Here is a 25,218-nt window from a genome sequence, read left to right as displayed (position 1 = left end):
CCAGCCCCCAGAACCCCCCTCCCACCTTCACAAACGCTGTGGGGCAGCACCAGGCGCATCCCCACAGTGGCAGCATGTTCATCTACATCACCCACAGTGGTGAGTCTCCCACAGCCACAGGCTCATTCCGTGCCACCCCACTGGTGCTCAGGGTCCCCTTGGCCACCACTGTTTCCCTGCAGACAACCAGAGCTTCCTGGCCAACACCGACTGCCCCGTGCTCCTGCTGCTGTCTCACCTGCGCAGCAAAGTGGGGGTCCCCCCCAGTGGTGAGCATGGGGGTCAGCGGGTGGGCCCACAGGGGTGGGATGCTGTGCCCACGCAACGTGGCTTTTGCAGAGACCATTGACCTGTGTGACAAGCTGGGCAGCCCCAAGATGCTTTTCCAAGTGAAGACCATGCAGGACAGGGCAAGTGACTTCCTCCCGGCACGCAGCACCTACTATGTCTGTAGGGTTGAGTTTGGTGCCCCTGGTATGTGCAGGGTCTCGTGGTCCCCATGGGCACCTCAGTGGGGACAGGGGGCATAATAGTGCATCCCTGCAGGCACTGCACAGGAGCAGACAGCACAGTCCTTTGTGCCCATCCTGAAGAATCCCAGCATGGCGTTGACCGGTGGGTGAAGGGATGGGAATGCGTGGAGTGGTGTTCCCAGCCTGGGGCTGCTGCAGAACCCCCAGTCCCATTTCTGGTGCAGAGGCGTTGCGGCTGCATGGGCAGCACCCGCATCGGAAGCTGTTCCGTTCCCCAAAGACACTGGAAAGCAGGAAGGGACCAAGCACCGAGATGCTGCCCACTGCGGCCCACACTCAGGGAGCGGTACGGGGCGGTCGGCGGGATCGCATGGCGCTGGGGCCACCCCTGGTTACAGGGCCACCACTGGCCATGGGTCCAATGTGATCAGGGTCCCTTCCCACTTCCAGCACCCTGGACTGAAGGAGCTGCCCCATCCTCACACTTGCTGTTCCCATGCCACATCACCCCCAAGCCCCACCTTGGTTCTCCACCAGTCTTTGTCTCCATGCCACCATCTCCATCCCACTCTATGTGTTTGGAACACCATCCCTGGCCAACTTCGTGACCACATCCTTATGTCCTACTGTCTCCATCTCCTGCCCGTGGCCAACATCCTCTGACAGCCCCATTCCCGCAGTCCCCATTCCCTGCCATCCTGTGCCCATATCCTTGTGACCCGCTGCCCCCATTCCCATGGCCAGGTCCTCATGCCCCTTGTCCCCATTCCCTTGCCATCCCATGTCCACATCCTTGTGCTCCACCACCCCCATCCCCTTCCACACTCACACCCCATTCTCTGCCCCCTCCACACCCACATCCTCCTGTCCCATTGTCCCCATTCCCACGGCCACATCCCTGTGCCTCCTCCCCTCTACTGCCCACTCCCCAGAGTCCCACCGTCCCCATCCTCACGCCCCTCACCCCACACTGTCCCCTAAGCAGGGCAAGGCAGCAGGGAGGGGCACATCCCGACCCCGGGAGGAGCAGCACGGTTCTCCCCGCAAGACCACAACGGCAAAACCACAATGGGGGAGGCGGCAGCAGCCGCGGCGGCGCTGAGGCCCAATAAAGCAGCGCTCCGCACTCAAGCCGAGATCGTGCCACGTGGCTTCGGGTCCGACCCACCCCGCGGCGCCCCCTAGCGGTGGGGCATCCCAAGCCCAAGCCCTGCCTTTGGGCGTGGCCTCGGCGCAGGACGGACGGGTAACTTTCCACCCCTGCCCACATGGCGCTACCGCGCTTCCGCCCCCTCTGGCTCCGCCCCGAGAGGGAGCTTGGGGGCGTGGCTTCAGCATGACCCTCCCCCCCGGGAAGGTGATTGGAAGAGGCGGAGCAGACGCCACGCCCCCTCCCGGTCCGGGCTGCAGCGGTGCCCGGCTCGGCAGTGCCGGCGGCCGGGACTGGACGGGGCGGGCGGGGCTGGACTGGACGGGACGGGTCGGAGCGGAGCGGGCGGGGCAGTGCCGGCAGCAGGCAGAGAGCATCGGCACGGCGGCGCTCGGCGCGGGCTCACCATGATCGTGTGTCCCCAGAGCGTGGAGCACCCCCGAGGAAGCCGGTGCCAGCGGCTGCCGGGGCAGGTAGGACCCGCCCCGCCGCTACCGGAGCCCCCACCGGGCCCCGCGCTCGACTGTGCCCCGGTCCTGCCCGCAGCACCGGCCCTGCCCGCAGCTCGGCCGCCGCCCCTCCCCGGGCCGCGCCATGCTCGCCGTCCGCCGCCGGGGCTCGGGGCCGGCGCTGTCCCGCAGCGGGGCCCGGTGCCGGTGCCGGTATCGGTGCGGCGGCGCCGTCCCCTTTGTGCGGGATGCGGGAGGCGCCGTGCCTCCATCACTGCCAATCAAAGTTGTTTTTCTCTCTCCGCCTGCACTGCCCGCGCTGCGCACCGGGGGCGCTGCCGCCGCCGCTGCTCGCACAATGGGGCCCCGGTTACCGGCAGCCCTCACCGGTTACCGGCATTGCCCTCGAGACCGAGACAGCGGGACGGGGGCTGCGGGAGGGCTGGCGTCACCGGCGGGGCGCAGGGAGCCGGGAGCCGCCTCGGGGAGGGGTCGGGGGGAGCCCTCCGGTGGGTTCCTGTGCACCAGGAGTGGGGGAGGAGGCGGGTCCCGGCCCCGACGGCTGCCGTCGAGGGGCAGCGGCTGGAACCGGGCGCTGGGATGCCCGGAAGGGGGTCGGGGACGGCTGGGGACGGCGAGGTGTGGCGGCACTTGGGTGTGAGCGGTGAGGCCATGGGGATGCTGGAACAGCCCCAGTGCTGGGAGGGGATGTGGGTGGGAGAGACTGTCAGGGTGGTGGGGCTGGATGGCAGCCCTGTCCCCATGGCCCACACGTGGCTATAGGGCTGCTCTTAGTTCTTCTGCACCCGGAGAGAAGAAGCCATCACGCCTGGTGGCCCTGGCACCAAGCTGGGAAGCTCCATGCACAGCCAGGGCAGCTCGCTGCCAGCCTTTGCCCTTGGGATACAGAAGCTGGCGTTCCTCATCCCCTCTTGGTTTTCCTTTTTTTGCCGTCCTTTGCCCTCAAACCAAAAACAAAGCTCCAAATGGCACCTGAGCAAAGCACTGACACCTGAGTGACTGCATTTGCTACCAGCAATGGTACAAAATAGCCACGGCTGCATCCCGCGCTGCTCCTCCACGGGTGTGATGGACTGCAGCTAACCAGGCCTGACGCGGCAGTGATGGGCACCCGGGCTGGGCTCCGAGGGCATCCTCTCTCTGACTGCACAGGGACCCCCTGATCCCCTCCTGTGCTCCCACAGGTGGTGAAGATGTCTGGCGGCGAACCCGAGCGCCCTCAGTTCCTCTTTGTGAAGGCTCTGGCGAGCCGGGGCCGGCTGGAGGCAGTGACCCAGCAGATGGGCTACCACCCGCGCTACCTCGACAGCTTCCTGAAGACGCAGCACTACCTGCTGCACATGGACGGCCCGCTGCCCTTCGACTGCCGCCACTACATCGCCATCATGGTGAGCCCATCCCGGCGGCCCTCGGATTGCTCTGCAGAAGCCAACTGGTGGGGGTGAGGCGGCTGCTCCCCATAGGGCTGACGTTTGGTTCTTGCAGGCGGCCGCGCGACACCACTGCCGGTACCTGGTGAACCTCCACGTGCTGCAGTTCCTGCGGGCGGGGGGGGATCCCCAGTGGCTGCGCGGTCTCGATTTCATCCCCCCCAAACTGCGCAACCTCAACGAGATCAACAAGATCCTGGCGCACAGGCCCTGGCTCATCACCAAGGAGCACATCGAGGTAGCAGGGATGCGCGGGTCGGGTGCGGATGGGGTGCCCGCACTCTGCCTGCCCGCCGTGCATCGCTGTCCCGTCTGTCCTGCAGAAGCTGCTGAAGATCAGCGAGTGGAGCTGGTCGCTGGCAGAGCTGGTGCACGCCGTCGTCCTCCTGGCGCACTGCCACGCACTTGCCAGCTTCGTTTTCGGCTGCGGTTGTGAGCAGGAGGAGGGGCCGGGGGGTAGGGGCTCGCTGAAGCCCTCTCCACCTGGGAACCAGTGCTTCTGCGAGGCCGCCATGGGGAACGGCTGCGGGCAGGAGCTGCTGCGCATCAACCGCAAAAGGGTGAGCCCCTAGGGTGGGACTGCGAGGATGGGGATGGCGTGGGAAGTGTCCCATCCTCACGGTGTGCCGTGCTCCTGTGCAGTCCCTGGACTCCTGCATGGAGCTGGACTCGCTGCGGGAGCGCGTTCAGAGGATCCACGTGGAGACTGAGGGCAGGGAGGAGACGAGGCCGCTGCCGCCGGACCGCGAGGAAGGTGAGGGGGTGCGGGATGGGAGCATCGCTGCCAGCAGTGCCTGGGAACGGGGCAGCACCAACCATCTGTGGGCTCTCCCCACTCAGATACTGACGGGGAGGTCACCGGTGCCGCCAACCTCGCGTGCTATCTGCAGGACCCTGACTTTGGGTACCAGGACTTTGCGCGGCGCGACGAGGAGCAGATGCAGGTATTCAGAGTCCAGGTGAGGCTCCTACACTCTCCTCCTATCCAGGGAGTGGGTGGGTGCTCATGGGGTGCCTACATGGCCCCAAAATGCCCAAACAGAGCTCTGCCCCACCATGGGACAGAGGGCTGGGAGGCATGGTGACTGCTTACCTGTGCCCTCGAGGAACACTGCATGCCCCCTCTGGGCTGGGTGTGGGTTGGCACTGAGGTGCTGGTCAAAATTGTTCCCAAGCTGCTTGGTGAGGGATGCTGTGACTTGTGGCAGAGCAAATCCTGTGAATTCTGCCACATCCCGAGGTCTTTGACAGCCCTTTTTCCCAGGAACATGCCTCAAAGTCTTTTCTGCAGTGGCAAAAACCTCTTGCTGTGTTCAACAGGATTACTCCTGGGAAGACCATGGCTTTTCGCTGGTGAACCGGCTCTACTCTGACATCGGGCATCTCCTGGATGAGAAGTTCCGCATGGTGGATGGTCTGCAGAGCAGTGCCATGGCCAAGCGGCAGGGCTGCGAACCCTCGGTCTTCAAGCGGGGCATCTGGAACTACATCCACTGCATGTTTGGCATCAGGTAACGACAGCAACCTCGTGGTCCAGGGGAAAAAGCCAAGTCAATCCAGGTGGGAAGAGAGTGGGCTTCTCCTGCTGTGTGCCCAGATGTGTGGAGGTGTTCTTGTGCATGGGCTTGGAAGAGACATAATGATGCAAGTGCACAGGCTGCCCAGGGAGCTGTTGTGCACCATCCCTGCTGGTGCCTACAGCTGGGCTGAATGAGGCCCTGGGCAGCCTGAGCTGGTGGGAGGCACCCAGCCCCTGGCACGGGTGGGACTGGGTGGACTTTAAGGTCCCTTCCTTAACCCAACTGCTCTATGACTATGCATGGCTGCTGCAAGGTGCTGCACAGATGGGGCTTCGGTGCTCAGTGGACAATGTTATGTCCCTGCCCCATGGCTGTGACGTGTCCCAGATGGACCACAGGACAGGTGTGTGGTTGGGGCCAGGTGCTGGCTGTGACTGCCCCGTGCCCCCTGCAGGTACGATGACTACGACTATGCAGAAGTGAATCATCTACTGGAGCGAATGCTGAAAGTTTACATTAAAACGGTAACCTGCTACCCAGAGAAGACAAACCCAGAAATGTTTGACAGGTTCTGGAAGCAGTTCAAGCACAGCGAAAAGGTAGGGCATCCGCTGTGCCTCAGAGAGGGGTTGAGCAAGAGCTGAGGGTTGGGATGCTCAAGGAGAAGAAACCTTTAAGCCACCAAATGAGAGCAAGGGGAAAATGGAAACAGGCTGTTCGTAAGGAGTTGGGTGTGATGTGTTGTGGCACAGGGCCACCAGCAGCATGGGGAGCTGAGAGGTGGTGATCCCTTGGTGGGCAAGCCCTTGGTCTGGCTGTAATCTGTAGCAGTGATGTGCTGATGCCCAGTGTGCTAGGAGCTGCCCAGGACACAGCTCTGGCAACAGCCACAGGCTGCAGGACAGGAGGGGGAAAGTGCATCTGCCCGTGCTGGAAAACCTGAGAGCGTTTTGTCCTTTGCCAAATGACTCCTTAATCTGGGTGGGTGCTTGCTGCATGAGCTTCTCCTGCTTCTCCTCCAGGTCCACGTGAACTTGCTCATTCTGGAGGCCAGGATGCAGGCAGAGCTGCTGTATGCACTGCAGGCCATCACCCAGTACATGGTCTCGTAGGCGGTGGGAGCTGCGCTGCGGCAGGGCCGGGCAGCATCCTCTCTCCCTGGACTTGTGTGTGACCCGTCGTGCTGGGACAGACGGCGAGGGATGACTCCATTTAGTTTACTTGACTGTCTTGTTCCTTCTATTTTTTTTTTTTTCCCTTGTGGGGCACGCTGAGTGGCCCTGTTACGTGCAATTACCAAACTGTGAGGCAACTCCGTGCTGCTGAGATGTTGGTGTGATGCTGAAGACTTGAACCTCTCCATGGAGGACCGCCAAAGACACGGGTGGGGTGTCAGGAGGGGACCAGGCTGTGTTGGAGGGTTAGGATGAGCAGCAGTTCCTCACCCCGTTCCTGCAGGAGCTTTGCTTTCTCCCCTGTTGACAGCCTCCATGGAGGCAACATCTTGCTTAGGAGCCAGGTGGGTGCACTGCAGTGTGCCAGGAAGGGGCTGCGCTGGGTCCCAGCCCAGCACAGGGAGGGGATGCACTTGCTGCTGTGCCCACGTCCTGCCATCCATGTCCACGTGCCAAACAAAACCCTGTGGGTCTGTTTGACTGGGTCAGTTTGGAACCAATTCCAACCCATGAAGCTCTTGTAGGTGGGTGCCCTTGGCACTCCTTCAGCAGGATGAGAGAGCCTCTGACAGCCTTCAGGCTCTGGAGGGTTGCACAGAGGACTTGTGGCTGTCTGCAGGGTTGTTAGTCCTGAAGCCCACGCTGCTTCCTGTTGGTGGAGGTTCAAGAGAAATGAGGGAGGCTTCCTGAGTTAACACAGAGCTGGCATCTTCCTCTCACAGCCACAAGGGCTGGGGTCCTTCGCCCAGCCGTTTGCTCTTAACAGCCCAGCTGAGCTAAGGGAAGCCCTAGCCATAGGCTGGGGGCTCCTGGGGCTGCCCCGGGTGAGCAGCACCAGCCCAGCCTACCAGGAGCTTCCTGGCCCAGGGCTGCTCCATGCATGTGCACAGCCCAGAGCTGGGGGTGAGGGAACCTGATTTCCCCTGGGCACAGGAAAGCAACTGCAGGAGGGGTTCAGGGCCCCCCATCATCAGCAGGAGTCTGAAGTGAGGGCAGCTGTAAGGTCAGCCCAGTGCACGCTGCTTCAGTCGACCTGTTTACTGCGTAAATGTACGGGGAGAAAACCTTGTGTATGGAAGCTAAAGAAAAAGCCTATTTTTGCTATAAATATATTATGTTTGACATGGATGTGTGTTTTCTTTCTGGCTGGGGCAGGATGTACTGGGATGGTGCTGGTACGTGGATGGCTGTGCTGGGCAGGGCTGGGTGTGCTGCCCAAAGGTGCTGTAACATCCCAGCTAAGCTTTGCAGTGGGGAATTCCAGCACCAGGGACTGCACCACTGGAGAAATGGTGACATCATCTATCAGAAAGGCATACAGAACTCAAGCATCCATTAGGTTGGAACATAGCAGGGCTGGGCAACTAGCTCTGCTCTCCTTGGCAATGCTAAGATGAGCGTAAAACCTATTAACAACCACTGGGAGGGAACAAATGTTCCCCTGTTCTATGTCAAATCTGGAATTAATCCTCCCTGAACCAATCAACAACTGCAGAATCCACCCCGTGTATTTTCTTTTCCCAACTGCACCAAACTGAGTGCTTGAAGGAAGCCCCAAGAACCATCCCAGGAACAGGTGTGGGAGTCAAGTTCCCCTGAGGATCTCCTCCTATATTTGGAGATCAGCTTAAGACTTGAAGCAGGAAGCTTAAGATCCTTTTAAAGAGTTACCAGCAACCACTGATTTCACACTTTTTCAATGGTGGTCTTTCCTCAGACCTTGCTGAATACCAAGCTACCCACACCTTTTAATACAAGTATCTGACCATAAAGATCTGGAGACAGTGACATTGGAGTACATAAGGATGGAAGCTCACTGACATCCTAATGGACAGCATCTGCTGGATGGAGCAGCAACTCCACCTCTGTGCTCCTAGAGACAGCCAGCACAACTGCTGACACTTGGTGGAATACAAGTGAACACCAAACATCTCCATGCAAAGTGAACAGAGCCATTTGCACTCAGGTCAAGGAGGACAAGCCCTGAGCAGGTCAGCACAATTCCAGAACAATCCTGCAGAAGTTACAGCTGCCCAGGGTCAGCTTTAGAGCTTGGCAGCACCACTGGCACCAAAGAGATCTGCACACTTAGGAGCACACTGCAGCTCTCACAGGGCACACAGTCTGCCCTGATAGCGTGGGGAGGTGAAGGAAAGAAGCTGAAGGCAAGGAAAATCAATCAGTAAAAAAAAACCACAAACACAATAAAAATGGGCCCCCATCAGCACACCAGAACAAACCGCATGAGACACAGAGTAGAGGATTACAGGTTTTTTATTTGTCAAACATTCCCCCCTAGTCTAGCACATTCTACAGTCTTGCTAGCACAGATGGTAACAAAGAGCCTGTAATGGTTCAGAAGTTACACTGCTACAGAGAGCAAACAAAAGCAGAGATTTATTATGTAAAAAAAAAAAAAAATTCTCTTGAGAAATGGGTGAAAGTGTGCAGAGGGGGATGGGGTGGGAAAGGCATCTGCTCGTGGTGCCCATCCTACGTGCGGTGCCTGCGCTGGCAGTGCAGAAAGCTGTGCTGGAAGCACCTCTTCCCCAAACCAGCCCCAGCTCTCAGAAGAAGGCTGCTCCCAGCAGAAGTGCCCTACACCCTGCAGAGCCAGACCTCTCCAGACACACTGGGAGCACCAGCTGTGGCCATGCCCTCCTGCTCGGCACCACAAGGGTCCCTTTCTCCAGGGTTATGAGCTGTAGTGATGAGTTACACACGCTACTGAGCTTCCAGGCACCCGGAGTCACCTCCTGCTTGCTTTTCCCCACGTGAATCAGAACAAACTTTTCACCAGACACGCAGCTGAGGCAAACCCTACGCCATCCCTGTTCAGGTTCACGTCCCAAAATTGATATGAGTGTTTTTTTTGGATAATGGTCCAAACTTGCACATTATTTCGGTGACCCCCCTCTCCCCAGACACCCCCACCCGCAGCACCAGACACAGGTTTCTCCCTCCTGGAGCAAGGCTAGCCCTGGAGCATTTGAGTGTGACTATAAATAAGCACTTAAGTAAGAAAATGAACAAATCATGATCTATAGAAAAGCTTTCTAGGCATTTCCTTTGGAAAAGCTGATTAGTGCTACTTGCTTCTAGCATGAGCCTCAGTTATGAGCACAGCTGGGCTCCGGAATGCTCCCACTGCATTCGTTGCTCTCAGCAGAATGATGGCACTGCTGTTTGTGAAGCAGCCCAGGCAGGGGACTAAAACCAGCGTGGTTTTAGACACACCAGCTATGGAAATTAAGGGCTCTAAGCAGCTTTCAATAGCCCAAACTTCGACAGGGAGCTGGTAGTAGTGAAATACGCTCAAGTTATGAAGAAGTCTCAAGCAATTAGCTAAACTCAGGCGTAAATGAAAGCAATACGTGTGCCTCCCAGCAGGCTCCATGGGCAGAACCCTTCAGACCCAGAGCACGCAGCCTCACGCTGCGGAAGACAGCATTTGATCCTCTGGATGCAAATGGAACTTGGTACGGTGAGGACAGGGAAGGTGCACACAGCACGGCGGAGGGCTTCATGCCAGGAGCCCCCCAGGCACTTGTCAGGGAGCAGCAGTCCCCACAGCAGTGTCCCCTGCCCTCTTTCCCCACCAGGCTCAGAGCTGCTCCCTGACCCCAGCCCGATCCCTGCTTACAGGAACAGCCCCCATACGTCCCTGTTGGTCATTGCTGCTGACTCAGAGGAACGACCCACCGAGATGCTGTGCTGCACTCGGCATCTGTTGGAAGCCAACACTTTGGGAAAGGACACAAATCCCATGGAAGTGCTGAGTGAGACCTCCCAGCCTTCAGCAAGCGGTGGTTTAAGAACTTGAAAGTCCTTTATGTCCTATGAGGAAACATCCCAGGCTAGAAAAGCTTTATGAAGGGGAAGTTATTTGAGAAGGGGTTGGAGAACTCCCAAATTCTCTGCATCTCTGCCCTCGGTGACCGGGATCCAAACTGCCCTGCCACACATACCAACAAGCAGACAATCTGCCCGAGCCCATAACACTGCATTCCCTGAGCACTCCTTCTGAGCACCATCCTCAGCACCAGCTCCAGCTCCTTCAGCCCCTGCCAGCTGCTCTTGCATTGAGGATGGAGAGCACCTGTTGCTAACAACGCCCTTCCTATTGCTTTGGGCTCTGTTTTCATGATAAAGGCATTAGAGTCACACTGAGCAGCTATCCTGTCCTTGATACACAGCTGTGAAGCAGCAGAACCACCCCTAAGCACAGCAGCCATCAGCTCATTCTGCACATCATGGGACTTGTCTGCCCTGGGGGTCCAAGCAAACAAAGTGGCCTATTATCCACCCGAAAACCCAAATCCCACCGGATCTATTAAGTGAATCAGCATAATGGCCAGTCATTATGTGCAATACATGCCATATGTAGCATGAGGTGTTTGTGGAAAGGCTATCTGTCGATTTGAGTAAGGAACTAATTGCAGTGAGAATATGCATCCGTGGCTCAAGACCTGGTATCCCAGCTCATGATCTGCCTCCTCAACGTTTTTGGTTTTGCTGCAGCGAGGTGTGGCCAGACATGCAGATGGTGGATTATTTTTAAGTGCATTGCCATGAGGTCTGCCACAGAGACTGCCTTCAAAGCAGAGGTTATCAGACTACGCAAGGGCTCTGATGGCCAAGCGTGCTGAGGATAAGGCTGTTGAAGACTCCTTGGTGCAGGCAGGCAGACAAACCACTCCCAGTGTTCCAAATCTCCACTCAAATGAAAACGAAATGAGGTCCATGACAACAGAGCAGACAAGGTGGCGAGACAACATGGCTCACGGCACTGCACGATGGAAACCGGAGCAGAAACCATCTCCTCCTTCAGCAAAGAGCCCAGAGGGGTTCTGCCAGACCCAGCCTACTGGAATACCCTAAAAGCACCACCAGCTCTCACCAGGTCCTGCCACTGCCAGCACCAAATGGTAGCAGAAGTGTGCCAAGTGAACTGGTCTCCTCTTTCCTAGCTTCTGTCCTGCAAGAACCAAGAGATGGGACAAGATCTGACACAGCCCCGAGGTGATGCTCCCCAGCAGCACAAGAAACCCCAGCAACAAATAAAATCACAGAACCCAAGGTGATAGCTGCCAAACACACCGGCCAGTGCTCACCATCGCTCTGCCTGGAACTCCAGCAGATGGAGCACAGCCAAACCCACAGCATCCCACAAACGGGAATCCCTGCAACGCAGCCCAGCTACCAAAGGGACGAGGAGTGCAGTTAATGGCTGGCATCCCCCAGCACAGTGGGAATGCTGCATCCAGGGGACCACACGAGAAGCTGTGGCTGAATGCCATGCTGGTGCCTTCCACTTGCTTTAGGGGAGGCAGTATTCCCAGTTACACTGCAGTGCTCTTCCCACTTGTACTAATGACATCTTCAGCTTCTTGGCCCAAAATGCCTTAGGCCTGTCCCCTCCCACTCTGTAGTGTTATCTGCTATCCAGGGGACAGATGCAGCAAGTATTGGTTTGTTTTTTGTTTTTTTTTTATCCAATAATCTCATTCTCAATTAAAATATATAATATATATTTAAAAAGGTTTAGAAAAGCTTCTATGTAATTTGCAGCTACTTTTACATATAGATTACAATAATGTACAACCTTCCCCACACGGCTGTTGGAAACTGTGGGGATCTGCCAACTCTCCCCTCAATCATACACATTATCCAACATCAAATATGTTTGTTCCTAATACAGCTCTGAAAAAGAAGTCTGTCACTGGCACCTCCTCAGAGGCTCCTGATACGCCCAACGGGGACACACTTAACATTGGCTTCATATTCACTGTAGAAAGTTCCCAGATTAGTAAAAAAATATTTCATCTATAGAAAATGCCCTTCTGAAAAGCAACCAGGGCTCTGTTAAGGCCACACCCAGGCTTTCCCCTTCTCTGTTGTAGCATGACAGATGAGAAACAAACCCCCAGATGATGCTTTCGCGTCCCATAAACAGCTATTGGCACCCGTGCCTATTTTACATCAGCCTGGCGTATTGGGAATGTGCTGAGAACAGCATAGGGACTTCTGTGAACATGCTTAGGATTCAACAGGGCACAGTTGGCATAGTGGAAAACTCAACACTGCTCCTCTCAGATGAATGAAGGAAGCCCCTAATGCCACAACCACAGCCCTTCGCTGCACAAAGATGATGGCTGATCCGGTGAGAAGGGCACAGTGGAACCGACCCCAGCCCCATAACAGCACCCCTCTTCCCACCAGGCTTCCACCAGCACGCTGCTTCCCATTCCTCTGCCAGTCCGTGGGATTCCAAGTGCACATCTGGTGGCTTTAATGAAAACGTCCAACTATTTCAAGGCAAGAGGGAAGCGAGCAGCCCTCCGCCAGCCCGAGGCACTGGGAGACTTTCTGCCGTAGCAGAGAGAGGACAGCCATGGAGACATTCCTCCAGCAAACCCAACTCTTCACATGGGAAAACACTACTGCCCGCCACAGAGGCTTCTGGCCGAGGTTTCTACCAGGGCTCCTCTCCGGACACACACAGCCCAGGGTTTCCCCAGAAGGTCCATGGCAGGGTCAGGTTTGTAGGAAGAGACGTGGCACATAACAGGATTCTTATTTTTAACCTCTTCCTGTTGCAGCCAGATGCAGTTTGCCCCTTCTTCCCAGGTGGGCAGCCCCTTCTGCCCAAGGTGTGGCGTGCAGGGAAAGCAAATCCAACATGCTCCGTTCTTTTCTCTGCCAGGGGGTGGGAAGCGAAGTCAGAACCCAATGTTCAAAACCTGAAGGACACTAGGGAGAAGAAAAAGAGTGAACAGTTAGATCTCAGCTTCGGTGGCAATCCTGGATGCACAGATAAGGAGATGGTTACTATCAGTCAGCCCTGCGCTGCTCAAAGGATGCCCACTGACACGAGGGAACAAACACAGAGACCTTGATGGAGGAGTCAAGTAGAGGACACAACTGCTCAGCCCCGAACTCAGTACCGTTGAGACAGCAGGACGAAACAAAAGCACACAGGTCAGAAGTAAGCACTCCTCCTGCGAGCTGATGGCACCAAAGCTCCGTGAGATAAGCAGGTGTTAAGGACTGGGCTGCCACCAGAAGCACTGTGAGAAAGTAGCAAGGAAGGGCAGCCACAAATGCGAGTCGGGAGGGAAGGGACAAAGACCTTCCGCCTCATTCTGGCTGGACTCAGAGCAGCAAACAAGGCTGGGGAGAGATCTCAGCAGATTTAAGACAATCTGAGGCAGAATGAGAAGGTAAACGCAGGGCACCGAGTCTCTCAAATTCAGCAATAGCACTGGTGAGCACAAAATGAAACTTGTGGGATGGTGAAGAAGCAGCAGGAGGGCATCAGCCCCGACAAGAAGAAAAGCAGCCAGAGCAACAGGCTCCAGGGCAACTGTGAGACAATGCAGGCGGGTCAGTTAGTTATTAGATTTCTAGTAGAACAAAATGCAGTGTTGGGACTGAAAGGAATTAAAGAACAGCACAGAAACACCGGGTCTGGCCCAAGCTGGGCGAGGGATAAAGGGCTCTGCAGGCTACAGAGCTAATCCCAACTGAACACGTGGAGATCGTTAGCGAAGCTCTACCAGAAGAGCAGATGGACCTCACACCAAAACGGTACGGAAAGGCACGGGGCTGAGCAAGCACAAAGCCACCAACAGGGGACACCAGCATGAAGCATGGAGGAGCACCTGCAGGCCAACCACTACTTCCAGATGTGGGCACGCTGCCTGCACAGCCTTCAGCCCACAAAGCACTGTGCACATCGAGCACCTTCACCACACATTATCCATGCAGTCAGCAGCAGCAATGGCAGGATTTCCGTGTTTGCCAGTCAAGGAAAGTGCTGGCACGCTGCCACTCTTCCTTGCAGGCCAAGAGGTGCTCTGTGGGCTTTGCATCACCGCTGGGCAGAGGCAAGGGTTTGGTGCTGGATCTCTCATCTGCATGTAAAGGGGTCTAAGCAGAGCACTGGGGAGCTGTGGACACACTCATCAGTCTTACCACAGCAGAAGGGGATAAAGTCCTGCCTGCTCTGCACACCGTGAGGAACAGCGATGTTCCGAATCACAGTGCGTGACCACCAGCACTCTCTGATAAGCAGCTTTTGTTCAGCGTTACAGCCATACCCAACCCAGGGGGACACAAACCAGCCTGCAGACACTGTTTGGGGTGGCTCTAATGCTAGCAGTCATCTGTGGTAGCTTTCACTAGTGTGAACTTCACACGGCAATATGAAAGCCTGGCACACCAGAACAAGGTGACTCTGCTTTGATTAAACAACGCACGCACTGAATATCTGTGCTGAACAAGAGCACAGCTGCTGCTACGAGCCTCATCTTCTCCCTCTGCCTTTCATTGCAGCCATGCCTTCACCAGCATTAGTCCCTACCCTTTGAAATACATTTGGTCAGCTTCCCCTATTTTATATCCCTTCAAAAAATAAAGCTGTGTATGATATGCTGTATTCTGTTGACTACCCAGCCCAGCTAACGAATGCAGCCAGGACTGCAGGATATCTGCAGCATCCACGTTTCGTAAACACTGCTGTGAACATTTCCCTCCATGAAGTGGATGCTCTCTCCAGACGCGATGCACGGCGTACAGAACCACAAGAGCTCAGGACAAGGCCCCATGGAAACAGTGCTGAGGATGCACCAACCTCTGCCACCGGCTTGCAAACTGTCTTCACACAGCTGAAGAGCTCTGAAATCAAAACCGAGTTGTCATATTCCACCTGAAGATGCCCAGTTTAAGGCAAACACTCCGTAATTCCAGAGCACTTAATGAGTGCACAAGGCTATAAAAAGCCCAGTGAGGAAACAGGGGAAAGGCATTCAGCTGTGCTTAAAAAGTCAATATATAATGGTGTATCAATATTTAAGCATCACAGGCCCGAAGGACAGCATTTCACTGCGCCTAGTCCACAGTACTTGCCTGGAAGGCTGTACTGGTGCGGAGCAGAGAAGTGTTCAGCCTGATATCTGACCCACAGCATGAACAGCAGCAGCAATCAGCAGAGAACTTAGGCTGAAGGAACCTCCAGAGGTCACCCAGTCAAAACTCCTTGCTCAAAGCAAGACTGTCTTCAGGTTACTCACTCGCCTTGGAATGAGTATTAACGTAAAGCACATGGTAATTCTGCTCATCCTCCACCATTTTGAAGCTCAAGAGCTTCCCACAACTCAAGCAGTATCTGCAGTTTGCCCTTCCATCTGCCCAGCATTATTAGTTGAGCTTGCAACACCAACACATCCCAAATCTGTCTCCTCAAGAGATATTCCTGGCAATACTTCCACCTCCCAACCAGTACCCAGCCTGTGCCTCAGCCCATAAAGCAACTGCCCCTTTTCCATTAGTTAGGTGAGCTCCAAGTGTGAAACATGCCTCCATCTCCAGTGCGACAGCACTGACACATCCTTCCTCCTTCCATCCCCATTCACACCACACACTCCCATTTTCTCTTCCTCTTCCATTCTGATGGCTGCATAGGCTGACAAACAGGCAAACAAGACCTTACAGACACCATTCCCAGATAAGGGAAAGGCAGAAGGGCTGATAAACCGAGAGCATCTGCGTCCTGCTACACGCAGGCAAAGCAGACAATCCTGAAACAGATAGGCTTTGCAACTACACATAGTGGAAAACACTGCAAACATAATTACAACCTCGACAGAAACAGTTCTCAGTTCAACAACTCTGAATATACCATTCTCATGTAAGCAGAATACGTTCTCACATCAAATTCAGAGGAAAAGACCAACCTCCTGCAGAACACTCATCTTTGTTAATGAGAGACAGCAAGAATTTCAGTTTGCTGCTCTACTTCATTAAGAAGCTTACTACCTGGTCAAGTTAAATCCACTCTCCTTCACACAGTCTTTCCCCTTCTAATAGGGAATGCAGCTCTCCTAGAGCTTTGTCCTGAAAGACAACTCTCTTCCAAAGACTTCTCTTCCACTACTGACAGTGGGGCACAGGAAGCTTCCCAGACAGGGCTGATGCTGTTACAACAGAGCCACGGTGTCTACATGGCACCACTTACCTTTTTGTGCTCCTGAAGTTAACTTGGTACCCAGGTGTGGCTGGAAGCCTGTGAGCTGCTGGGATAGCTGGGAGTAGACGGAACAGGTTCAAAGTTAAAGTCCAGTCCTTCTCCATCCATGAGTTCACTGTTGATTATGTAATCCATATCACATTCAAGGTTCTCCATGTACATGTCAATGTCCAGGTCAATGGGCAGCCTGTCCTGGTTCAACCCCAGAGGAGCAGGGCCAGCAGAAGAAAGCAGTGGAGGACTGCCCAGCTGGACCGACTGGGCAGCTGTTGCAGAAACTGGAGCCTTCAAACTGTTAATGCTGGCAGTGTTTTGAGGAGATGCTACTATGGGAAGCGTTGATGGCAAAACAGTGGCACCAACTGGTTCTGCCTGCTGCTCTGCAGGCTTTCCTCGCGCGTTGCCTGAGCTCATCTTACTCGGGGTGGATTGTCCACCTAGGAGCAGAAGAGTTCGGCTGCTCATCCTGCCACCAGTCTGCGGGAGAACTGGATCCACCTGAGTCATCAGCACATCCCTTGGAGGCGGAGAGCCGGGTGTCAGAAGAGCTTCCAAGGTCTGCGGGCCGGAGAAATGGCTGACAGAACTCTGCAGAGACATTTCAACAGGGTTAAACAGGGAATTGCCAAACGTAGTGGTCTGACCAGCTGCATTCGGGCTCCGCAAGGAAAAGCTGGAATCTCTCTGGATCTGACCACTGGAGGCAGATTGCTGGGCAGACAGCACGGATGAGCTGGGAGACATCAAATTCAACCCATCGATGAGCTCAAGCTCCTCAGTCACGGTTGGTGGAACGTTGCTGGATGCACTGGAGTACACCATAGACGGGAGAAGCTCTTCGTCGTGGAGGTCATCCTGCTCGGTCAGGATTGGAGAAAGCCTGGCACTGATGGTGCTTGCATTGGAACTGGTTCGAGGCCTGAAGGTGTTCCACACGTCAGAGTCCTCGTTGCTTCTTGAAGATGGGCTCCCAGGCCACTTTGGGAACTGGGAGCCAGGGCTGTCAGCAGTGGCTTCTGGTGCAGACTGGAGAGGGGGCTTCTTTTTGGATGCTTTACTTCTGACTTTAGCGAGTTTGCTGCTGTTGTCCATAGATGCAGCTCTTCTTCTTGGCGCTTTCCCGCTTTTACCACCTTCAGGATTGAGCATCCACCAGGAACTCTTCCCCGTGGCTTCATTATGAACTTTAATGAACTTGCTGTGCAGGGACAGGTTATGCCTAATAGAGTTCTGAAAGGAAAACAAAAAAAGATACAAGATGTGAGGACTGCTTACACCACGCCTCTCAATTAGAAATCTCATAGTGTATTCAGACAGCAATCAGAGAAGAAAGGCATAGCAAAGTGCTACTTGTCTAAAGCCTGCTATTTCTGCTTGAACATGTTTGACAGCACCAGCAAGAAGTGCAGTGCCTCACTGCAGCACCAGGGGTGAAACCACCACGATACTGACACAACACTCCCAATTCCACAGACCCGTCACCTTTTTTATCTCCAATACAAACAAGAGAGAATCTGTAGAGCAAGAGTCCTGCTAAGCCTGGAGGCTGCCAGCCCCACTCTGCAAGGATGCAGTACACTGTGTGTGCTTCTAATGGGGTAAGATGTTCAAGCTGATAATGCACTCCCACACAGTACATGCCAGTTTTAGCCTCTCCCATCTTCCTATTTGGCAAAGCATGCATTCCTCGTCCCTCCCAACACCCTTCACGTGGTTGAGCTTTGCTAGAAATTGCCAGCTGAAATGGCTGCACACCAATGTCAGAGCAAATTTTCATCCCACAGCTGTGCTGATAAACCTCCCTGCGCTTTAGGATCAGCAAGCTGTTTGGGCAGCCCCTCCACGAGCCTCCCTGAAGCCTGTGCTGTGCACTTCATTAGTTCAGATGGGCAAATTGCACATAATTAAAAGGTGCTGTATCAGTAGCACAGCAGTGGTCCAGGGCAACACCTGTGTCATACAAGCTAAAAAGCTCCAAGCAGCCTTCAGTTTTCACGCACAACGTCACCGCTCTGAACCAACTGTGCTTTTATCATCCTTTTCCACTGCTTCTAAGCACAGCTCTTCCTGCCCTGCTGCTTTCCCTCTCCCCACCCTTTCCTCTCAGATGAGTCCTTACCACGCTCATTTTGTCCACCTCAAACATACTGTCCTAAAGCAGGCCAGCTGCAGATAAACAAACACCACGGGCACAGTGGAAAGTTTTGTGCAGATGGAAGGAGAGGTGCAAATAGTTCTGTGTCAGCTTTCATTTCAACCACTGGCTGTTGAGGATTTGGAGAAAAAACATTCCCAAAGGACATACAAGCTCATTTTTATTCTTCTCCAAGTCCAGAACAGCAATCAGAGTGGTACCATCACCTGGGAAGCTGTTGCCTCATTTCCAAAGCACTGCCCCACTCCCCAGGTGACCACGCTTGCAATGCATGCTCCTATAGCAAGAACCTCCCAGATCTTCACTCATTCCCCTGACATTAACTTGTGAGCTGCTGAAGACGCCCAGTCCTGCAGGCTGCATTGGTGCAAGCGTTCCTGCATTGCTTCAAGAGATCCATGAACAACGAAACCTGAAAAATAACATCACTTTCCACATCCTAAGTTTTAGCACCAAATTTTCTGACTGAACAGCAATCTTGAAATAACTATTTTGGGAAGCCTGAAACCCTTGCACAAAAGGTAGCAAAGGGCTCACAGACATGAGCTAAGCAGCCACAATGGTCAGTGGCCACAGATGGTGGCTGCACTGCTCCGTCTCCCATCGCACAGCACGTGGCTCTCAGGCTCCTCTCTCAGCTCTGCTTTGATTTTGGGCTATCTCCACGCTAACTAAAGTACAGAACAGCACAGATGTGTGATCGGGGCTGTGCTGGGCTGGCTGTGTGTCATGCAGGCAGCAAATTTAGCCATGGGGATAAGGAGAGGAGCCCCTGCCCTGGCAGGTTCCATGCTGTGTGCTCCCCAGCATGAGGATGCAGCTGTCAGAGTGACGCAGGTCTGACATACGGAGGGCACCCTCAAATCTCACTGAGAAAGCGAGTGGAAAATTCACCATAAATAACTGCAGAACTCCAAGTGAAACCTGGCAGGAGAGGAAATGACAGAATTCAGTCCCCTAGGCAACCCTGACGTATTTCCTTTCTTGACGTTAAGCAACTTGAACCAAAAGCAGAGCTGCAATTAACTTCAGAGATGCTGCAGAGCAGTCTGGCTGCCCTGCAATGCTGATACTGGGTGCCAACATGGGCTGTGGGTCTGCAGTGCCTCCGGGCAGAGCACAGCCTGAGTGTGGGGATGAGGACAGATTGGTGCCAAAGCCATGGGAACCTCTTTGGCAATGAGCTGGGGAATGGGCGACTGCATCTCACATAACATCTCACAGAGGATCTTATGGAGTACAGCTGTGTGTTGCAGTGAAAAAAGCCCCCTTTGGGGTCTCCGATCCCTTTTGGATCAGAGTTGATGCCTGTAAACCACATTCAGACAAGACTAGTAGGAAATTCATGACCGCTATTACATGAATTAAAGCTTGGGCAGAAATATTTACTTAAACAGTGATTCCCCACTCCGTGTCTGGAGCAGGACACACCAACAGCCACAGCTGCGCGCCCAACACCACGCAAACCATCTCCTCATTCCCCAGCAGTTATCACTACGCTGAATCTTCTCAGTTGATAACATTTCCTGGCTCTATAAAAAGGAAAGGAGAGATCTGTGCTGCCACACAGCCCTCCAGCAGCACCGCACAGAGCCCTGTTTGGTCTGCAGGCAAGGCATCACCCACCAGGTGGTGTGTAAGGCCATCAGCTCTCCCCAACAGCCTTACAGACAGCACATCACATCCCACCTGCAGCACACAGCTGCTAACTACAGAAGCCAGCGATGGCCCTACCAAGGCTTCAAGGGTAGGTTGGGGTTGTTGCCCATGTTTGCCTGGGTTTTCAGGGATGCTCCATCAGCACTGCAGCCATTCTCTGACAAAACCTCCAAAGTTGCTACCACAAATCCCAGAGGAAGCCTCAGCAAAAAGAAAAAAAAAAGTCTTTCTGAAGAACTGAAGACAGGACAAAAAGAAAAACAAGACGTGCAATCCCTGCACTGCATTCTCACTGCCTTGCGGGCACACAAAGAACACGGTCACATCCAGCACAGGGCCATGTTCCAAAGCCAGGCCTGTAATTGCACTGAATTATAATTTGCCACGGCATTCTTCAGAGGCTGCACGAGGGAGGACGCCCCGCCTCCCACATTTGTCAGTGCCTGTCTCAGCACTCACCCCTTCACTTGGCTCCCAAGGCTTTGGGAAAAGGCTTCATGGCAGAGATTTTGCAAAGCTGTGCTCCAGCAAGTAAACAACTGCTCCAGAGCTGAGCCGTGTCCCTGCGGCCGCCCTCCAGCACGGGTGCAGACCTCAGCCTCGCAGACAGAAAAGCTGCTTCTTAGGAGGGATGTTTTCCCCTCTTGTGATCTTTCGGTCTGAGCTCAAAAGAAGGAAATCCTAGCTCTTTAAAAGAAGGAAATCGTGACAATTTAGATGTTGGACATGACAGGCAGGCAGACACAGCACGAGCTACTTGGGATTAGATAGAGCAGGAGGAACTTGTTGGAACAAGCCATGCCTGCATCCCAGGAGCTGCTGCCTTTCAGGGCTGCCTCGCAGATGAAGCCGTGCTGCAAAATTCATCTTTCAGCGACGCAGCTTTGCCAAACAAATGGACAGGGAGCAGCAAAAGCTCCCAGGGGTTGGAGCACACTGCATGGGGCAGAGGGGATGCTGCCAAAAGGAGAGCTCTCCTCTCCTTGGACCAGAACGACTGCATCCTGTGAAAGAAAAACAAGAATTACCCACAGAACTTAAAAAGAACCCTCACAAATCTAACGCAGCATGGCTCTGTCATGCCCCTGCTGGTTACTGCTGTTCTGGTTTCTGTGAAATTCAGTTAGGTGCCAATGACGACAGCAACAACAACAGCAATCAAAGCAATGTAGAAATGCACACCTCTTCATTTTCACTGCCAGAACGTCTGAGGGAGATTAACACCACCTCAGCCTCCGTCCCTGCACAGCCAGCAGCTGTGGGCAGCGAGCAGCCAGGCTCCAGGCTGAGCCCTCCCCGCATACAGACGTGCACTGGACTGAAGCTCGTGCAGAACAGCACCTTGCTCAGAGCTAAAACGCTGAGCTTCGCTTTTACATTTCCTTTTGCTTTACGGCTTTTGGGCACGCAGCCAATTGTTGCCTCAGCAGGCAGCAACAACAGGGGAACACTCTGAAAGGCTTCACAGCCTGCCCGTCATTCTACGCCTGCTCTCTGTACATCTGCCTACAGAAAAAGTGAAACTGGCCGGGCAGCAGTCAGTGAGCCAATGAATGGTGAACAGCTCACCTCCAGCAAAACAAGCACGCGCCTAATTGGAACTGAATTGGAACTCATTTGCAAGGTGTGAGGATAACCTGCAGAACCTCCCAGCCAGGGCTGCTTTTGCTTTCTGGCTGCTGCTCTTCTACAGAGGACCGTAAGAGCTGCTGTCACAGCTGTAGCAGCCAGAGAGGTCCCTCCTCAGTGCAATCTGCAGCCACTGGAATCGTTGCACCATGCACACACACATCTGAATGGAAGCAAACACAAAGCGCCAGAGCACAGCGTGGCACTTCAGCCTCCTGCAACCAGTGCTGCAGAACCATTTGTCCTTTCCTTTCCACCGCACGCATAGGAAAAGGCTGATCTTCCCTATGCTGAAGTGATGTGGAAGAGGCCAGCTTCAAGCTCCTTCTACTCCTACAGAGGAGAAAACAGTGGGTTTGGGAGAACATTACAAGCCTGGCTTTGGAACGTGGCCCTGCTCTAGATGGGACCACGTTCTTTGCGTGCCCATCACTGTGCTGAATCTGCTTATACTCACAGACACACACAGTGCAACAGGAGCACGCAGGGACTGCTGCAGAGGGGTTTGTGGCCTCCTGCTGAGCAAGGCACGGCTCTGCCCAAAGCCCCCACGCCCCCCATCCTACAGGCAGAGAGCCGTAAGGAATGATCCTCTTATCCTGGAGCAGCTTGCAGAGCCCACAGGGGATTACAGGGCTGCAGGCACACCCCTGCGCCGACACTTCTCCCCCCAGCCCGGTTAATTCTTAACCCCAGCTGAATTGCATTAGGGAGCAGACAGACTGCACACCCAGCAGGTCTGCGCCCTCACACAATTCAGGAACAGCAAACAGCACCTTCCTCGAGAACTGAGTTTTCCTGAATTCAGAGGTCGCACCCTCACAGACCGTAACAGCTGTATTTCCCTCCATTGTGCGCTGGGGGAAAGCAGCTGCAAAGCCATTCCGAAGCAACGAGTTCACAGGCTTTATATTAACTACAGCAGATGTGTATCATGCTCTAAACACGTTCACTTCTTTAACTTCCCATCTAAAATTCTCTATTAGAACTGCACAACGCAATACGTTACCAGTCTGCCTGCCAAAACAACAGGAACATCACAGCTCAGGGGGCTGAAGGCATTGAGCATCCCAGCAGCACTGGGTAGCAGCTCCACCTTTGGTTCTCTTATCCAAACTCTTTCAGTTCAACACTGAAAAAGCTGCACCAAGAAGATTCCTTAATTTGAGCAGGAGTAACTGGAGCCCCCCACGTGCATCTCTGTGGCAGTTTGGATGGGACGAAGCAGCCCTCAGGCTGCAGGGCTACAAAGGAACTTCAGCATGAGGAAAAAGTCATTATAGAACAGCAACAGAGCCCAGATCCACATTTCCATCTTTCTGAATGTTAAATCTGACTACGTTTCCTAAACATGACACACAATGAAAACTCAGAGTAAACCCAAGGCCAAGGGTCCCCTTGCACATTCAAATAAGAGGACAGCCATGCCCTACCAGCTCCATGCCCACCTACTGCAGCGCCCAGCTGGGCAAAATGCTTCAGCTTCCCCACAGCACCTTAGGATATATTTAATAACACACAACTTCAGGCTCAGGCTCTGTTGCCAAACAGATGCAGACACATTCCTGAAGAGAACAGACACCGTTCCAGGAACTGTTTGTCAGAAGAACACGAGTCTGTGCAACAGTAGGAGCAGAGGAGCACAGCAGGAGTAGGAGCAGCACAGCGTGCACAGCCTCTCACAGGGAGAGCCCTCTGCCATGAGCCCCCCAAACCTACTGAAAAGAACAACCTGCCTCAAACTGAAGCTTAATGATGGTTCAACCTGCACAAAGAAGTGATTTAACACCAAGAAATATGCACGATACTCACATTTAGCTAAACTACGCTTAGCTGTCAGAAAGCGTGAGAAATACAGCGGGAAAAAGTTCTGTGTCAACTCATGCCAACGTGGGCTGAGACAGCTGCACCTGTACCACCACTCCTGTCCTCTCTCCAGCCAACAGGACTCCCACAGCTGCTCAGTGAGCCCAGTGAGCTCCTTCAGAGCTGGGCCAGCTGCAAGCAGCCCCACCAACGCACCGATAGAAGCAAAGCTAAATCTCAGCACTGACTGGGTTCTCAGTCACACAGGAGAGGAATGCAGAGCCGGAGTTGTGGAAGCCCCAAACCCATGGGCTCACACTGCAGTTCAGGCTGCAAACAGCAGCACAGCATCATTGCGGTGCTGCCCTTCAGCCTCTACTCTTGGGGCACCTGCTGTGGAGTACATATGCATGCAGCCCATGGGGCTATTTCACAGCCCAGCTCTCACATCACCTCTTCTCTTTGCTGGAGTTCACCTGACCAAACAGCGCACGCACTGCAGCTGCCACCTGCAGAAGATGGAAGTGGAGCCGGGCCTTTAACTGAATGCAGCACCTGCCCATGCACAGAGCAGCAGGAGACGGCAGATGGGAAGAGGTCTGCAGCTCTAAGATGTGTTCTCCCTTTGCCAAACTCCAGCAGAGGTCCTCAGTCCCTGCAAAGTGACTCTCGGACAGAGCACGCTTTTAAAGGAGGCCCTTAACGCCAAGAATGCCTGCTATGAAACTTATTTACACGGAGCCCTGCGCACCGGGGTGGCAAAGAACGGCGGCCTCGAGTTAAAAAACCCTTCAGCCGATGCCTCAGCAGCTCCTCGACGGCCTCCACGACAGCTTTGCTCCTTCCAGCACAGCCCAGAGAACACGAGGAGCGAGCACAGCGAGGCACAGCACCGGGCCGCGATACTGGCACGGAACTGGACGAGGAGCAACAGGTGAACGCGGCTGCAAACGGCCCAGCGGGGAGAGCGAAAAGAAGGAGCGAAAAGAAGGAGCGAAAAGAAGGAGCATCTCGAAGCGGCCCCGCAGCCCCAGGCCCCGCGCACCTTCCATCCGGCAGAGCTGTTGCTGTCCCCCTTGTCCTTGAAGTAGGGCACGGATCGGACCATCCACTCGTAGATCTGCGCCAGCGTCAGCCGCTTCTCGGGCGCGCTCTCGATGGCCTGGCTGATCAGCTCGGCGTACGACTGGTTGCCCCACGCGTTCCGCCGGGAGCCGCCCTTCCGCGCCGCCGCCGCTCCGCCGCCGCCTCCGGCCCGCGCCCCCTCGGTCCGCCCGGGCCCCGCCGCCGCCGCCGCCGCTCCGCCCGAGCCCTCCTCCGCCGCCGCGCCCGCTCCGCCCGCTTCGGCCGCGCCCGCGGGCAGCTCGGGCCGCGGTAAGGGCCAGGTGCAGGAGCGCGGCCGGCTCTGCGGCTCGAAGTCCGGGTCGATGTCCGGCGGTGCCGCCGCCGCCGCGCCGCCCGCTTCCGCCATGAGCCCCACTCAGCGCCGCCGCACCGCGCCCCGCCGGGCCTGACGCGCTCCGCGGCGGCGCATGGGCTCGGCCCACGGCCCCTTTGTCAACCCCAAACCCTCCGCCGCCGCCGCCGCGCCGCTCTGTTTACCAGGGAGCAGCAACGCGCGGTGCGCGTGCGCGCGAGGGGCACGCTGGGAAATGTAGTCCTGGCGGGACAGCGGCGCGTGGCCGAGAGCGGGAGGCGGACTACAACTCCCGGCGAGCTCC

General features: G+C 55.0%; 3 protein-coding genes across 3 annotated transcripts; 2 read left to right on the top strand and 1 right to left on the bottom strand.

The window, feature by feature from the left end:
- Window positions 1-74: 74 nt before the first annotated feature.
- CUNHXorf65 (chromosome unknown CXorf65 homolog) lies at window positions 75-1,575 on the top strand. Its single transcript, XM_052673589.1, has 6 exons — window positions 75-99; window positions 183-269; window positions 340-474; window positions 547-615; window positions 698-819; window positions 1,459-1,575. Exons 1-6 carry the CDS (start codon window positions 75-77, stop codon window positions 1,573-1,575), a joined length of 555 nt encoding a protein of 184 aa, XP_052529549.1.
- A 285-nt stretch (window positions 1,576-1,860) lies between these two features.
- Window positions 1,861-7,346, top strand: LOC128076062 (sestrin-3-like). Its single transcript, XM_052673370.1, has 9 exons — window positions 1,861-2,096; window positions 3,278-3,481; window positions 3,579-3,761; window positions 3,847-4,083; window positions 4,166-4,277; window positions 4,364-4,482; window positions 4,844-5,034; window positions 5,498-5,642; window positions 6,066-7,346. The coding sequence occupies exons 1-9, from the start codon at window positions 2,031-2,033 to the stop codon at window positions 6,153-6,155; spliced, it is 1,347 nt and encodes a 448-aa protein (XP_052529330.1). The 5' UTR covers window positions 1,861-2,030; the 3' UTR covers window positions 6,156-7,346.
- A 1,128-nt stretch (window positions 7,347-8,474) lies between these two features.
- FOXO4 (forkhead box O4) lies at window positions 8,475-24,983 on the bottom strand. Its single transcript, XM_052673110.1, has 3 exons — window positions 24,543-24,983; window positions 16,237-17,478; window positions 8,475-12,971 (listed from the first exon to the last, which is right to left on the bottom strand). The coding sequence occupies exons 1-2, from the start codon at window positions 24,966-24,968 to the stop codon at window positions 16,255-16,257; spliced, it is 1,650 nt and encodes a 549-aa protein (XP_052529070.1). The 5' UTR covers window positions 24,969-24,983; the 3' UTR covers window positions 8,475-12,971; window positions 16,237-16,254.
- Between the last annotated feature and the right edge of the window lie 235 nt (window positions 24,984-25,218).

Source organism: Tympanuchus pallidicinctus, unplaced genomic scaffold, assembly GCF_026119805.1.
Source record: "Tympanuchus pallidicinctus isolate F22 unplaced genomic scaffold, pur_lepc_1.0 scaffold13, whole genome shotgun sequence".
Classification (NCBI taxonomy): domain Eukaryota; kingdom Metazoa; phylum Chordata; class Aves; order Galliformes; family Phasianidae; genus Tympanuchus; species Tympanuchus pallidicinctus.
Note: the sequence above shows the minus strand (reverse complement) of the source record. Positions and strands in the feature narration are given on the sequence as shown.

Excerpts from the sequence above, each read along its gene's own strand:
- CUNHXorf65 (XM_052673589.1), top strand. The coding sequence starts at position 75 with ATGTTCATCTACATCACCCACAGTG. Across the intron at positions 270-339 it reads AGTGGGGGTCCCCCCCAGTG|AGACCATTGACCTGTGTGAC; the intron begins GTGAGCATGGGG and ends TGGCTTTTGCAG. Across the intron at positions 616-697 it reads TCCCAGCATGGCGTTGACCG|AGGCGTTGCGGCTGCATGGG; the intron begins GTGGGTGAAGGG and ends TTTCTGGTGCAG.
- LOC128076062 (XM_052673370.1), top strand. The coding sequence starts at position 2,031 with ATGATCGTGTGTCCCCAGAGCGTGGAGCACCCCCGAGGAAGCCGGTGC. Across the intron at positions 3,482-3,578 it reads GCCACTACATCGCCATCATG|GCGGCCGCGCGACACCACTG; the intron begins GTGAGCCCATCC and ends TGGTTCTTGCAG. Across the intron at positions 4,483-4,843 it reads TGCAGGTATTCAGAGTCCAG|GATTACTCCTGGGAAGACCA; the intron begins GTGAGGCTCCTA and ends TGTGTTCAACAG.
- FOXO4 (XM_052673110.1), bottom strand. The coding sequence starts at position 24,968 with ATGGCGGAAGCGGGCGGCGCGGCGGCGGCGGCACCGCCGGACATCGAC. Across the intron at positions 17,479-24,542 it reads ACAGCTCTGCCGGATGGAAG|AACTCTATTAGGCATAACCT; the intron begins GTGCGCGGGGCC and ends TTTTCCTTTCAG.